Raw genomic sequence first — 15,793 nt, forward strand, 5'->3', positions numbered from 1 at the left:
AGAATCACTCACTCAAAGACCAGCGTTGTTGTCGTTCCGCAGCTCTCGAAGTTCTCTTCCAGGAAACCTCCCGTCTTCAATTGGCCACTCTTCCAACTTCAACTTCTTCGCCGGAACACGTCGGCTTCACACTCGCAGCGGTTGCCACGGGTCTTCGCTCGATAGCGGTAAACACACACTCTTGCCTGTAGCTCGAGCCGTCCCTACGGACCACAAACTTCGCCGACTACACGGCGGACTCTCTACGCACTCTGGCGCTCACTTCCGTCTCCTCCTGATTTCTCGTCTCGGCTGCTCGGTTAAATACCTTGCGCGCGACTTTCCAGAAATTTCTGGTCATTTCGTCGGCGCGATACGCGGCGAAAGTTGGGAAGAGGGCGAGACAGTTGGAATGCCCTCTCCGGCCGGTGAGTCAACTCGGTATGGCCCCGCCCCCTTCGTTCTGGAAAAATCGCGGGCTTGCTGGGCCGCCGAAGTGGGGTGAGGAGGATCGTTTGCGAAGCCGTGCTTCTGCGGGGAGAGCGCGCGCCCGGGAGCCCTGGATGTTTGCTTTCTTTTTTTTTTCTTTTTACCTCGCGGCGTATCTGCCGCCCGTTGTCGCAAGGATTTGGCGGCGCGCTCTTTTTTAGCGCTCGTTCTGTGACACTGTCCCCCACTTTAAGAATATTATCTCATAATATTCAAAACCACACAAACGAGCGCGAACAGTCACCACTCATTCTCACAGACTGTAACACGATCCGTCGCTCATGACACTTCACATTCACAATATATCACGCAATACAATCTTACATTGTAGTTCAATTCCACAACACATGAAATATAACCACAGGCACATGAGTACAACACTCCACCACAAATTCCCAACTATACAAATGTACAAAGTTCATTCATTGCAACAATTGTACAATACATCACATCACATCACCGGAACAACCATTTTGATTCGCTCGACACTGGATAACACAATAACAACACAGCCTATTGCATTCACTACTGTCAGACCCTTCCAAAACATTCAAACTCGGCTAAGGTAGTCGGCACCAACGTTCTCGCTTCCCTTGATGTGCTCGACTCGGAACTGATACTCTTGCAGAAGCAAGCTCCACCTCAACACTCTGCTGTTGAGCTGTTTAGCCTGTTTTATGTATTGGAGAGGCTGGTGGTCAGTTTGGACCAAGAAAGGAACTCCGTAGAGATAAATATTAAACTTCTGTATCCCCCACACCAGGGCTAGACATTCTCTTTCGATGGTGCTGTAGGATGATTCCCGGGGAAGTAGTTTGCGACTGGCGTAGGCTATGGGATGGAGGGTTCCTTCGTGTGACTGCAAGAGCACAGCCCCAAGGCTGGTGTCGGAAGCGTCGGTGCGGAGGATGAATTCCTTGGTTAAGTCTGGGAGGCGGAGCACGGGAGGGTTCGAGATACATTCCTTGAGTTTCGCAAATGCTTTCTCGTGTGTCGTCGTCCATTTTACTAAGTTGCTTTCACCCTTCTTGATCAGTTCTGTGAGAGGGGCGCTGATCTCGGCATAATTTGGAATGAACTCCCGGTAATAGCTGGTCAACCCGAGAAAAGCGCGTACCTGTCGCTTCGTTTTTGGGGCGGGTGCAGCTTGGATTTTGTCAAGAGTCTTTCCCAGTGGAGCAAGCATGTTTTGTCCAATGTGATGACCCAGGAAATCAATCTCATTCATTCCCAACTCACACTTGCTCGGTCTCACGGTCAACCCGGCAGCCTGAATTCGAGCGAAGAGTTGTCTGAGAGTGGATAGGTGTTCCTCCCAGGTCGTGCTTGTTATGAGTACGTCGTCGTAGTAATGTTCAACGCCCGGGATTCCCTCAGTGACTAGTCGCATCAGCCGGGCGAACACGGCGGGTGCCGTTTTGATCCCGAAAGGCATGTAGCAAAACTGGTAGAGACCGGATTTTGTCGAAAACGCAGTTTTAGGTCTCGACTGCTGGGAGAGTGGGATTTGCCAGTAGCCCTTAACGAAATCTAACTTAGAGAAGTATCTTTTGTTTGTGGCACTGGCAAAAACGGCATCTGCCCTAGGCATGGGCTCTGCATCTGCTATCATGAGGTTGTTCAGGCGCCGGAAATCGACTACAAACCGCTTGGTTTTGTCTGGTTTGTCCACAAGCAACACTGGGGAATTATAGGGCGATTTCGAGACTTCAATTATGCCCAGTGTTTTCATTTGCTGTACCTCGGCCTCGATGTCTTTAGTCGTAGCAAAAGGTAACGGGTACTGTTTGACGTGGACTGGGGACTCCGTCACTGTCTCGAGGTGGCACTCCACCCAATCTGTCTTGCCCGGGACATTCGAAAATATTTTAGAGTGCACTTTCATGGTTTTCTCCAACTCCTCCTTTTGTTGGTCCGTCAAACTTGGGCAGATCTTGACGTCAGTAATCCCTTCTGTCTGCACGAACTCCGGCACCGGTAGTTCCTGTTCCTCTCCATTGTCAATAACCCCTACGATGGCTTGGCATTGATGTGGCGCATCTTGGTTCGTTTCCCGCTCCGCATACTTCTTCAGCAAATTGGCATGGAAAATTTTCGGCCCACCCGGCGTCTTTATGGAGTAATCGAAGTCCCCAATTTTCGCCTGCACTTCGAAGGGCCCCTTCCAATGCAGCAAGAGTTTATTTTTGTCAGTTGGGAGCAGGATGAGAACCTTATCTCCTGGTTGGAATACTCTATCCCTTGATTTTCGATTGTAGTGCTTAGCGTAGCGTACTCCCGCCCTTCGGAGTTCTTCGTGAGCTAGGCGGCACGTCTCTTCTAGACGATTTCGGAGATCCAATACGTACTGATAGGTTGTCTTCAGCTCATCGTCCAGCTCCTGGTTCGTCCAAACTTCCTTTAAGATCGCCAGGGGTCCCCGGACATGTCGGCCGTACAGAAGCTCGAACGGTGAAAAGCCGAGACTTGCCTGGGGAACCTCTCTGTACGCGAACAGCAACGGACCGAGGAATCTGTCCCAGTTTTTTGGTTTCTCCGCACACATTCTTTTGAGCATAGTCTTCAGGGTGCCATTAAATTTTTCCACCATCCCGTTGGCCATTGGGTGGTAAGGGGTGGTATGGAGTTGTCGCACCGATAGAAGCCGTGCCACTTCCTTCATTAACTCCGACGTGAAATTCGAGCCCCGATCACTTAGAATTTCCCTCGGTACACCAAAACGGGAGAACATCTCCACGAGGGCCTCTGCGACTCGTTCGGTCTCTATGCCAGGTAGTGCAACTGCCTCCGGATAGCGCGTGGCGCAATCGACGAGAGTCAGGATATAGCGGTTTCCTTGACCAGATGGAGGTCGGATAGGGCCTACTATATCAATAGCTACCCTTTTAAAGGGGGTGTCTATGACGGGGGACTGGCCGAGTGACACGTGTGGCACCCTTCCTTTTGGCACAGTTCGCTGGCAGATATCGCAAGATGCCACGAACCGTTTCACATCGGCTGTGACACCGGGCCAGAAGAATTCTTCCTGAATTCTGTCCTTGGTTTTCTCGGCCCCCAGGTGCCCAGCCATTATCCCATCGTGGGCTAGCTTCATAACAGCCTCTCGGTGGTTCTTCGGCACCAAGAGCTGTCGTATCCGCCGACCACTCCTCTCCGTATAGTACCTGTAGAGCAGTCCATCTTCCTGCTTGAACATTATCGCGCCTTTACTATTACGGCATCTGAGGTCCTTGCCGATTTGCGCAAAGCAGGGTTTTAACGACTCGTCCTGGATTTGTTCCTCGGCATAGCTGAAGCTCGGGTCCTCTGCGGAATTGGGTGCAGGGAGGGGCTGGAATGGCTTCGACTGGGCTTTGGTCTGTGCTCGGGTTGCAACTGCGACTACGTCCTCGTCGGCCGTGGCTGGTTGGTCGTGAGGGTTTGCAATCGATGGTAGATCGATTTCTGAGTCGTCTTCCAGTGGTTCGGGTTGGTCCGGCGATCGGGCGCCCTCGATGTTCCCCACGATTACGTCATACAATGGATCATCCATGCAGAAGGCAGAAACAATCCCACTGTAGAAGGGCGTCTCGATCCTGACCTTGGCCTCAGGCAGCCTCATGACCGAACGGTCGACGGTGTAAATCAGGCTGGTCTGGCCCGTGAGTTCATCGTCGCGGACTAGGTCTCTTCGTACTATTACAGTGGAGCACCCAGTGTCTCTTAAAACGTCTACACGCCTTCCCGCCACTTTTCCAGCCATCACAGGCATTCCCTTCGTAGCACCCGTTTGTTGTTTTGCCAATACAGCACCCACAATAGGGATTTTCTCCCCATTTTTCAACTCTACGAATCCATCGGTGACGTCATCAACGGTTTTTGGCGCCACTTGTGCACAGGATACCTGGTGAGTTTGACTCGCTCCGTTACGACATGCGTCTGCCTTGTGCCCAGTCTGACCACATTTGAAACATTTTACAACCGTGGGGCTCGTGAAGTTAGTTCGGCAGTGGCTAGCACGGTGACCCACTCGGTTACACAGAAAACATCGCGGAATTTTCTCCGGTGCATGCTTCTTTTCCTCAGGAGCCGATTTCTTCGAATCCTCCGGACCCTCCTTCTTGACTTTGGCCAAATTAGTGCCACCTTGCGCTTCCAAGAATTGATCAGCTAATTCAAGCATGTCTTCAAGTGACTTAGCTCTCCTCTCTTTCAAGTACAGCGACAGGCTTGGGTGGCAACTAGTAAGAAATTGTTCTCTAATTAGGAGCTCTCTAAGCTCCTCGTACTCCTGTGCTGTCCCTGAAAGTTCAATCCATCTGTCGAAATAATGGCAAAGTCGGGCGGCATACTGCGTAGCCGTTTCACCATCAGCTGGCTTTCCTGTCCGAAATCTGTCCCGGAATCCTTCCACAGTGAATCTAAATCGCTTCAACAAAGCAGCTTTCACCTTTGCATAGTTGGCCGCATCGGTCGGCGTCAGCCTACCGTACACACTGAGCGCTTCTCCACTCAAGCAGGTACTCAAAGCAGTTGCCCATTGATGTTCCGGCCAATTCTGGCTCTTCGCAATCGTCTCAAATCGGTGAAGGTACGCGTCAAGGTCGTCCTTCCTTTCATCAAACGCTACGAGCAGCTTGCTTGGGTTCAAGCGGAAGCCGTGATCTTCCCGTTCGCTGCTTTCAACTCTAGCTTGGACGGGAGTTTCGCTTCGCTGTTGCAAACGGAGCCGCTCAAGTTCCATCTCGTGCTGCCGCTGCCGTTCCCTTTCAGCCATCTCCGCTTCTCTTTCTTCTCTCGCCCTTTCGGCTGCCAACTTTTCTCTCTCCAGCTCCAACTTCAATTGCTGCTCTCTTTCTTCCTTCAGCTGTCGCTCTTTTGCCTCTCTTTCTTCTCTCGCCCTTTCGGCTGCCAACTTTTCTCTCTCCAGCTCCAACTTCAATTGCTGCTCTCGTTCTTCCTTCAGCTGTCGCTCTTTTGCCTCTCTTTCTTCTCTCGCCCTTTCAGCGGCCAGCCTTTCTCTCTCCAACTCAGCTGCCTTTTCTTCCTTGGCCCTCTCTGCCGCCAACCTCTCTCTCTCCACCTCAGCTTCTTTTTCCGCTTTGGCTCTTTCGACCGCCAACCTCTCTTTTTCCAGCTCGGCTGCTTTTTCTTCTTTGGCTCTCTCTTTTTCTTCTTTTTCCTTCTGGGTGACCCACTTCCGTAGTTCGGCGCCAGAAAGACCCATCTTTTCACCAAGAGCAACTAACTTTTCGAGATCCATTGTGTCTCGCAACTCGCAACTAAAACCTTGCCGCGTGCAAAAAGTATCTGCCTAAATCAGTCTATCGGAACACTCCCCTGCACTCGTTAACGAGAACACTGAACAACACACAAAATCGTTCCGATAGCACTATCAACAACTCGAGGCTCTTTCTCACTACTTTGGACACACTGTGCACCAAAAGGTCCTGATTCGCGGACGCCAGATTAATTGTCACACCTGTCCCGTTATGAGGGAGGCGATCGCCGGGCTAATTCCAAGAGCCGAAGTATCGGCCCCCCGAACCGCACCACGAAAGCGTGGACAATTTAGAAGTGGTCCTTTTTGGCGCGCCAGCGGACGCCGGCTGTGGCCCAAAGAACAAGTCAGAGCCGAGAGTTGATAAACAAACAAATTATATTCTCAATGTTGGCAGATCGAAAATAATACACACGTATGCACACTCCACAATAGTTACATACAATACGTCACCAAACAGACAATGTACTACACAGTACAATCAACCACACTTGAAACAACGGACACAGACAACAATACGCACTACAATGCAGTCGCATGCATTGAACAACCAAGACACTTAAAGACCAAAGAGATATAAAACCTATTCAGTCCAAAGTCCTTGGAACAAAAGTCTGAATGATACTCTTCCGAGAATCACTCACTCAAAGACCAGCGTTGTTGTCGTTCCGCAGCTCTCGAAGTTCTCTTCCAGGAAACCTCCCGTCTTCAATTGGCCACTCTTCCAACTTCAACTTCTTCGCCGGAACACGTCGGCTTCACACTCGCAGCGGTTGCCACGGGTCTTCGCTCGATAGCGGTAAACACACACTCTTGCCTGTAGCTCGAGCCGTCCCTACGGACCACAAACTTCGCCGACTACACGGCGGACTCTCTACGCACTCTGGCGCTCACTTCCGTCTCCTCCTGATTTCTCGTCTCGGCTGCTCGGTTAAATACCTTGCGCGCGACTTTCCAGAAATTTCTGGTCATTTCGTCGGCGCGATACGCGGCGAAAGTTGGGAAGAGGGCGAGACAGTTGGAATGCCCTCTCCGGCCGGTGAGTCAACTCGGTATGGCCCCGCCCCCTTCGTTCTGGAAAAATCGCGGGCTTGCTGGGCCGCCGAAGTGGGGTGAGGAGGATCGTTTGCGAAGCCGTGCTTCTGCGGGGAGAGCGCGCGCCCGGGAGCCCTGGATGTTTGCTTTCTTTTTTTTTTCTTTTTACCTCGCGGCGTATCTGCCGCCCGTTGTCGCAAGGATTTGGCGGCGCGCTCTTTTTTAGCGCTCGTTCTGTGACACCATCCTTTTTCTTCACTAACACCACGGGGGATGCCCATGGGCTCTTGGACGGCTGGATAATGTCATCCCGCAGCATTTCATCAACTTGTCTCTTGATGGCCTCACGTTCTCGCGTCGAAACCCTGTACGGACTCTGACGGAGTGGTCTGGCATTTTCTTCGGTTATGATGCGATGTTTCGTGATTGGGGTCTGCCGAATTTTCGATGACGACGAAAAGCAATCTTCGTATTGCAGGAGCAGGGCGTTGAGCTTTTCTTGCTTATCGTTCGAAAGTCTGGGATTAACGTCGAAAGCTATGGGAGGGGCTTGGTTCCTCTGAGCAGGTTCCGCAGAATCGGCGAGGGCGAAAGCACTGGTGGCTTCGACAATTTCTTCGACGTATGCGACGGTTGTGCCTTTATTCACATGTTTGTACTCATTGCTGAAATTTGTGAGCATAACCGTTGCTTTGCCTCTCCGCAACTCTGCAATTCCTCTTGCGACGCAAATATTTCGGGTGACCAACAGATGCTGACTGCCTTCAACGACGCCTTCGAAGTCAGGTGATTCAGGAGCGCCGACTGAAATAATGACGCTTGAGCGAGGCGGAATGGTGACTTGTTCTTCCAGCACATTCAAGGCATGGTGTCCAGACGGCGTGCGCGGCGGTAGTGCTTCTTCTGTGGATAACGTTATCGACTTTGTTTTTAGGTTGATGACAGCACCATGGAGGCATAAGAAGTCCATGCCAAGGATGACATCTCTCGAGCAACGCTGTAGGACTACGAAGTCTGTAGGATAAATACGGCCGTTAATGGTGACTCTCGCTGTGCAGATTCCTGCAGGCGTTACGAGATGACCTCCGGCTGTGCGGATTTCAGGGCCTTTCCAAGCTGTCCTAACTTTCTTTAACTTCGCGGCGAACAACCCACTGATGACAGAATAGTCGGCTCCAGTATCGACGAGAGCGGTCACACTGCGGCCGTCGATAAGAACGTCGAGGTCGCTAATTCGCCGTCTCGCATTACAGTTAGGGCGTGGCGTCGGGTCACGGCTGCGTCGGCTTGTTCCGCTGCTTCCATGTTGCGTCGTCAGGCCACCTTCGGTAAGTGAGCTTTCGCCGTCAGGGCTTTGCCTGGTTGGCGTTGTGTTCGGAAAGCTCCGTCGCGGCGTCGTCGTCGTCGGAGAATCTTCGGTAGTTCGTCGCACAGCAACCGCACCTCCACCGGTCTGCCCTTAGTTTCCCGGATACGGGCTAGGAGACCGGCCCCGCGTTGGGCCAGAGTACTGTCGGTGGTGCGGTGACGTGCGGCGGCTGGGCGACGGCGAACGCGAAGGGCTTCGTGGTGTCCACCGAGTTCCTGTCAGGTAGTCGGCGATGTCACGTGGTCGTTCTCCTGGCTGTGGGCGCGGTGCATTGACGGCGAAGCCACGCAATCCCATCTCTCGGTACTGGCAACGGCGGTATGTGTGTCCGGCCTCGCCGCAGTGGTAGCAGAGCGGGCGATGGTCAGGGGTGCGCCAGACGTCAGTCTTCCTCGGTGCACTGCGCTGGGCCGCTGGCGAACGGTATGACGTCGGTGGGGGTGGTGGCGGCGGTGGCGTCTGTCGACGGAAGTGCGATGGGGCGGCGTTTTGGCGTGGACGGGGAGGAGCGTTGTGGCGCAGTGCAGCGGCGTAGCTCATAGCTTCCAGCTCGGGCAGCGGTGCGTGGGGAATTTGAAGCGATTGCCGAACTTCTTCTCGCACAATGTCGGCGATCGAATCCACTTGAGGCTGCGCCGAAGGCAACAGCTTGCGCAGCTCTTCCCGCACGATCGCTCGGATCGTTTCACGCAGGTCTCCGGAGTTACTGGCTTGAGCAGCAGCGCAGTCTGCAGTCAGGCGACGATTATACTGTCTGGTGCGCATGTCCAGGGTCTTTTCAATAGTGGTCGCTTCGGCTACAAATTCTTGGACGGTTTTTAGTGGGTTTCTTATCCCCGTGAAGAGCTCCTGTTTGACCCCTCGCATGAGGAAACGAACTTTTTTCTCCTCAGGCATGTCTGGGTCAGCGTGACGGAATAGTCGGGTCATTTCTTCTGTGAAAATGGCGACATTTTCATTTGGTAGCTGAACCCGGGTCTCTAATAAAGCAGCGGCCCTCTCTTTTCGAGCGACGCTCGCGAACGTTTGTAGGAATGCGCCGCAGAAAATATCCCACGTTCGGAGCGTGGACTCCCGATTTTCGAGCCAGGTCCTTGCGGTGTCTTCCAAATAGAAGAACACACGACGCAGCTTTTCGTCATGGTCCCAATGGTTGAGGGCGGCCACACGGTCGTACGTTTCTAGCCAGGACTCAGGGTCTTCGAACGATGACCCATGGAAAATTGGTGGTTCCCTGGGTTGATGCATGACCATCGTGGGCTGGGATGCTGCGGTTGTCATTGTCGCTGCAGTCGCGGTCATGGCCTTGGTCTTCCGCGGCTTGTCGTGTAGAAGCCCGTACTCCGGTGGTAGCCCTTGTTGTCGGCGGCTTGTTCGCTGCTCCTGGTTGGCGTCGGTGTGTTCTCCGCGACGTGGGCTGGGTTCACGGCTTGATGGGGGCGTCCGGTACATGAACGAAGCAGCACCTCCACCAAATGTCATGGGGTCGTGACGTGGCCGAAGACAGGAGACTTCTTGTTGGGATTTAACTGTTTATTTGGGCGAACCTGTGCCCGGTAAACAGAAAGTCCAATTACAGCAGCAGTCTCGCACAGATAGCAGTCTCAGACTGATAGCGGCGAACGGAGCGTCGGCCTTCGATCAACAACTGACAAGCGGCGAAGCGCGTCGGCATTTATACTCCCGCCGTCGAATGTTCTAGCGCTATTGCTGGCGGCGGCGTACGTTCCAGAACAATCTGCACCATTCGCACAGTGGGCGTGATCTTATCGAAATGATCTACTACAGTCCGGAACGCTCTCGAAAACTGCAGGCGCGGTTTGCGCTGAGAATCGTGTGGTGTTTTGGGACGATAACAAAAACTTGGGAAATGGAACGTGGCAATATATACATCGAAAAAATATTGATTACCAAGGTAAACTTATTCAGTAGATGCAGAAAAAACTGACCAGTTGTGCCACCACGTTGCATTTCTTTTTGTCGCTTCGGTGCGACACATAGCCCCCAGATCGCAGTGGGTATATCTCATGCATTTATTCGGCAAGGACAGTGCGCGCACACAGTCAACCAACATTGGCGGCGCGTGAGACCGTGCCAGGACCTTCGCAGTTGCGGCAAGCTGTCGTTCTTTGTCGTTCGAGCATTCCGCCTAGCAATATGAAGAAGAGCACCGCAGCGTTCATCAAGCCATCAAGCACAGAGGTGACTCCCATAGCGGACTCCAAACCAGAAGGTGAACGCCAGGTGCGTCCGTTCTCAGCTACCTTTGCGCAGCTCCCACCCGGTCGTGCAGTTTTCGTGGTGGCGAATACGAGGGACATCCCTGTTCGCCATCCACTCAGAGACCGCTCACAACGGGCAGTCCAACTGCGTGCCTTGGCTGTGCGCCTGGTCCTGGTGGGTGCGTGCATTGGTTTGCTGAGTGGTTGCGTTGTCCTTGCCAAGAACTCCACCGACGAATCCTCCTTTGCTTGCACCACTAAGAGCAGTACAAAATTTCCAACAGCTGATGCAGCTGACACTATGGAATTCCAGAAAACGGATCTCTGCGAGGATGGACACGTTTTGGGCGAGGATCCTACTTTTCGGCGCCTGATATTCGAACGCCTGCTGGTACTTAACGCACTCGATCACGGGGAAGACACCGGAACCAGTTCTCGCCAAACGAAGTGCTTCTCTGACCGGGTGCATTTTAATCCCACACATTGTCACCATGCACCGCACCGACGGCTCGCCATGGACTCTTGCCATTTGCTGATTCCTTGTGCAGTCGCTCTGAGACTGTGGTCGTCGTTCTCCAGCCCTCCCCGCAACTCGGTCTGGATGGCGAGTATGGGCACCGGTTCAACTGTGTTTAACATACACCAGTTGTACTGGCCGGCGTGTGTCGCTGAAGAGATGTCTGCAATGCCCTCCAGCTGCATTCATCTATCAGCCGCTTCTCATCGCGTCCGGCCGCCCACCGCAACGTTGTTATGATATAGCATCTTCGAACACTGTTGAGCTTCTTACGCCACAAGTGATTACATCTTGTTTACATGTAGATAAATATATATTTATTGTTGAAAGTATTTTTATCTCATCGCCTCTCGAACTTAGATGCAGTTGTAGAAGCAGACACAAAAAAATTAGGGGACTCTAAAGTTTCGACTTAAGAGCTCAACGCTTTACGAGATCGTGCTTTAGGAGTCAACGACGGTAAGCTATGACAACCTAAATAAAAGCAGACGCTAAAAAAATTTTGGGACCCTAAAGCTGCGCTTTTAGGAGCTCAACGCTTTAGGAGCTCCTGCTTTAGGAGTCAACGACGGTAAGCCATGACAACCTAAATAAAAGCAGACGCTAAAACGTTTGGGGACCCTAAAGCTGCGCCTTTAGGAGCTCAACGCTTTAGGAGCTCCCGCTTTAGGGGTTAACGACGGTAAGCTATCACAACCTCAGTTTGAGGTTTTACTATGCTGGAACTAATATGTTCAAATTCAGTTTTCCCCCATTCCATCGGAGATTGGAATTCATTGCCTGCTTGTCTTCGTTAATGCCCATCGCAGAGTTTTGTAGCAGAAATACATAACACATGTGTGGGAAGTATATATAAGCTGATCTGTCTGCAAATGCTCCTGCTTCTTTCCTTTTTCTCCCATGTTCTGATATTTTGGTTTCATGTTCGCACGGTGTTATTATGTTACCTGTTTGTGCTATGCTCCTAGTTTTAGTAATATTTTAAAGTATTTTTGTATGCTCACTCCTGCTAAGCGCCCTTAGCGCTGCAGTATGTGTAAATAAAAATATATAGATAAATAAATAAATAAATAAATAAACAAATATGTAAGCAGGTAAGTAAATAAAAACATGAATAAAGAAGGAAATAAATAAATAAAAAGCGCCTTCCTGTTCTTAAAGCGGGTGTCGCTGAAGGGCTTTGCAGACATCCTTTTCACCTGTGTTTTCTATCAGCCGCTTCTCATCGCCTCCTGCCGCCCACTGCAACGTTATTATATTATAGCATCTTAGTGCATGAAAGTTTTTAAAACTTGCTATGCACCCACTATGTGGCCTTAAAGGAATAGGCGCTGGACACAGTGTGCCTTTTGTAGTGGGCGGCCTGCTCCAAACCACGCACTCATGATAACCCTATGCATGTTCTTATTCCCGATAGCAATGTACGCTTCTGCCATACATTACTACTGCAATATTTCATGTTGTATTGTGAAGCATGTATACGGGACGCCTGTATTTGTAAACTATAAGAACTACGTTCACTAAATTTCCTAGCAGAGGAAGTTATTTTCACTATATTCACAAGAAGACGCGCACATGAGCTTGCCACGCAAACGACGCGGGTTCGATCCCCACTCCTAAGCTATCGCAATGTAGTTACGGTCCCCACTGTGACCCAGGCTCTTTGAGCGTTGATTTCATTTCCATCATTCGCGACTAATCGGTGACGCATTAGATGATTATTTTTCACCCAAAACTAACGACGCATATGCTGGCACTGACACCGGAGAAGAGCGAACCAAGCTCGTTAGTCTCTCGTGTTGAATATTTGGGAGACATGGTCACCAATGACTGCTCTCTTTTCACTTCAACAAACTTCTAAAGCTCATCGTCAAGAAAAGTACGTAAAAAATGCGAAACAAACTAGTGAAGTTCTGTTTAGCAAGACCGAGAAATACTTGCGTTTTACTGTGTGCTTTGCCCATCGGTTTTTCTGTTTTATGGTAGAGGTAATGAAATTTGTAATTTAGCTCTTTCAGAAGTTTACATACTTTTGTGGTGCATGAATTGTTCTTTGAAAGAACTTATGAAGGCTGCCTGTCCGCTGTGGGCATATAGAATACTGTGGTCCACAAAGATTAAGGTTTAGGTAAGGAAACTGGTTGGGCCTATAACTTAGTACAAGTTCAATGTGGAATCAGTGCCATGTTTTTATTGAAGTTTCACGAAACAAATTACTCAACTAACACGGAAATCTCAAATAGTTGGAAGTGAAGAACACTGCGAGATGTTTCAGGTGTCATATACCGGATAATGTCACTTGAAGGTTACCCCGCGCCTGCTTTATCAGCTGCGGTAGAACATTACCGATGAATTGAGTCACTATTGATTAGAACTCCTACTACGGATGACCATCGGCTGTGACTGCCGATAGGGCTCGGTCGACCAGAGCTTGTTGAGGCGCTGCATCGCCTTCCACTCGAATATATTAGGAATGAGCTTGGTCGATATATCAAAGCGATGGCGTTAAAGAGCTAGGTTTGCAGGGATTTCTGCGTCGGTGTCAGTTTAGGCATCATTGGTTGTGAGTGAATAAATATTTTGTCACAGAAAATTCCAGAAATATCCAAATAAAATAAATAAAATTGCAACGGCTCCGAGTGAATATCAAACAAACGAAGGCCATCTGTGTGGCACGAAGGGGTTCTACCAGACAGCCTCTATATGCTTTAAAGCTGTTTTAAAAAAGAAGTAACACTAAAACCCCGTACTGACGTTTCGCCAACATATGCGTAGTATTTGTTGTTTATTAGAAAATGTCGGCGCGTATGAACGCTAAAGCCAGATGAAGATGGCTTGTCGCCCGTCAAGGGGCTCCCTGGTAAACGGTTAAACATTTATCATTCTACTGAACCGGGTGAAATCAAGGAAAGACAGGCACAAAGATAGACAAACAGACCACAATTTCTGCGTTTGAGTATCCCGACAAAGACTATCGCTGTTAAATGCACCTCTAACGCTATAAGTTATCGCATATCGAAGCAGGTAGTACACGCGAGGTCACTTTTGCAGCGAGAGCTGTTATGATATCAAAACACATGTCACACGCCTTGCACCGTGGTTGTGTGCCACTGCCACCGCCACCACCGGTGTCCGTAACCACGTCACACGAAATTAGAAAAAAAAAAAACTAGCGCCAATCACGCAATAGGGCTAAAACCCAGCGCACCTGGATTCGCTGGGTGCTAGCCCAGTATTCTACCACTGAGCTACGCCAGGGCTTCGGACTTCTTGGCAAACTTGCCTTAAGCAGGCTTGATGTCAAAAAAGTAATCGCGTTGAAAGAACAGTGAAAGAACGACCTGTCAGCGCACAATGCGAATAGCGTAACGAGTGGGTCATCCAATGCTCCAACGCACTGCAAAAGCTTGTTCTTGTTCACCAATTGACTGTGGTACATACCCACTTCAGACATAATTCCTCATCGCTGTCAGCCACTGCATGAACAATTGGAACAAAATTCCTTGCAAGTGTTTACCGGATACCACACTTCTCAGAAGAATGACGAAAAAGAGAATATTGAATGCTGCCGTACTACCAAAAATTTTTATTAATAATGCTTTGTGGTTATTGAGCAAACGTGCTTGCAGTAGTTACTCATGGGTGTTTAGAAAAGGCTGCCCTTCTAGCTTTCGCTGTGACTGTGCTGCGCCTTATGCACAGGCCTGGCGTTTTTTTGTTGCCATTTGCTTTGTAAAACTGTACGAGCACTTGGAAAAGCGAGAACAATAAATAAAAGAAGGCGTAAAAATTACCACCATAACGAACTAAACACACAAAATTTCTGACCTCGTGTAGTGTGGACAAGCAGGGTGCGTATGTTGACTTCGCAGTAAATAATATAACCTAAATAGGTTCCCTGATGACGCTAAAAGAACACTCAGTCGGTATGACATCTTGCATAATAAAACAAATTGGACCATCTCCCCGAAGGGAGCGCTAATGGGACGCGAGGCAGAAGTGTGACGCACGGGTGGCGCACGGGTTGAATGGCGCTACTGCGGTTGCTATGGTGAGCGCTGGAATATTCGTTTGAAGTGATGGCTGGCTTTGGTTTTGTAGGTGAAGCGTACAGACATGTTTCAGCGCGCACGTTAGGCGTGCGTCAGGCTTATTGCGCGTGAACCGACGAGTTGGCGGTCGCGGCAAGTGTAGCGGGTGAACGGACGAGGCGGGAGCGGCGCGCGCCGCGGCGAGCGCGCAGCAGGGGAAGGAGAAAGTTACGTCACACGCGCACTGCGATGGGAGCGTGACGTCATTCGCAGCAACAGCGTGAGCGAATTGGCACCGCCCAACATTTGCGGCACGCGGTGCGTTCGTACGGAGGGAGGCGTTACACAGGCGACCGAGCTGCTTTGAATCTATGTATGTCATATGGTAGAAGGAAGCCTCATATTGCCGCTAATATAAAATTAAGTAGTCTATTAGCAAAAGTTGCCGAGGGCAATATGTCCTGCGATTGAAAAAAGGTTAAGGACGAGCTCACAAACAGACGATGAAGTTGCACCAAATAAACAAGAAGAAACTATGGTACAATTGTTTATCTGCTTAAACTGTTCAAAATTTGGGTGCTTCCGTCTCCGGATAATGCCACAGAAACGTATTGGATGCAGCTTGTGATTTTAATGAAGCAGCTAAACGTATTTTAGCGTGATGTTCATTTTAATATATACTAAAAAAACTTGTGCTTTAATTTCTTCTGTTAATTATTGTGGTTAAAATTAATTTGCTCAAGTAAACTCAACTGCCTGTTCAGCTAAAATATAACTTTTGTTATTGTAATAGGATTTATCACTTTGTCATTTTTTCTCACTTCCTTCCTCTTTGTATTTTTCATTTTTTCTGTTATTTAGTAATTGGCTGACAAACCATAGTGAAGTTAT

At 49.9% G+C, this 15,793-nt stretch overlaps 1 protein-coding gene across 1 annotated transcript; it reads right to left on the reverse strand.

Moving 5' to 3' along the window:
• Positions 1-1,018: 1,018 nt before the first annotated feature.
• Positions 1,019-4,219, reverse strand: LOC142775054 (uncharacterized). The gene has a single exon (XM_075876371.1). The coding sequence runs from the start codon at positions 4,217-4,219 to the stop codon at positions 1,019-1,021; it is 3,201 nt and encodes a 1,066-aa protein (XP_075732486.1).
• Between the last annotated feature and the right edge of the window lie 11,574 nt (positions 4,220-15,793).

Source organism: Rhipicephalus microplus, chromosome X, assembly GCF_043290135.1.
Source record: "Rhipicephalus microplus isolate Deutch F79 chromosome X, USDA_Rmic, whole genome shotgun sequence".
NCBI lineage: Eukaryota > Metazoa > Arthropoda > Arachnida > Ixodida > Ixodidae > Rhipicephalus > Rhipicephalus microplus.

What these genes read in the sequence shown, in the direction of transcription:
- LOC142775054 (XM_075876371.1), bottom strand. Translation starts at nt 4,219, where the DNA reads ATGCCTGTGATGGCTGGAAAAGTGGCGGGAAGGCGTGTAGACGTTTTA.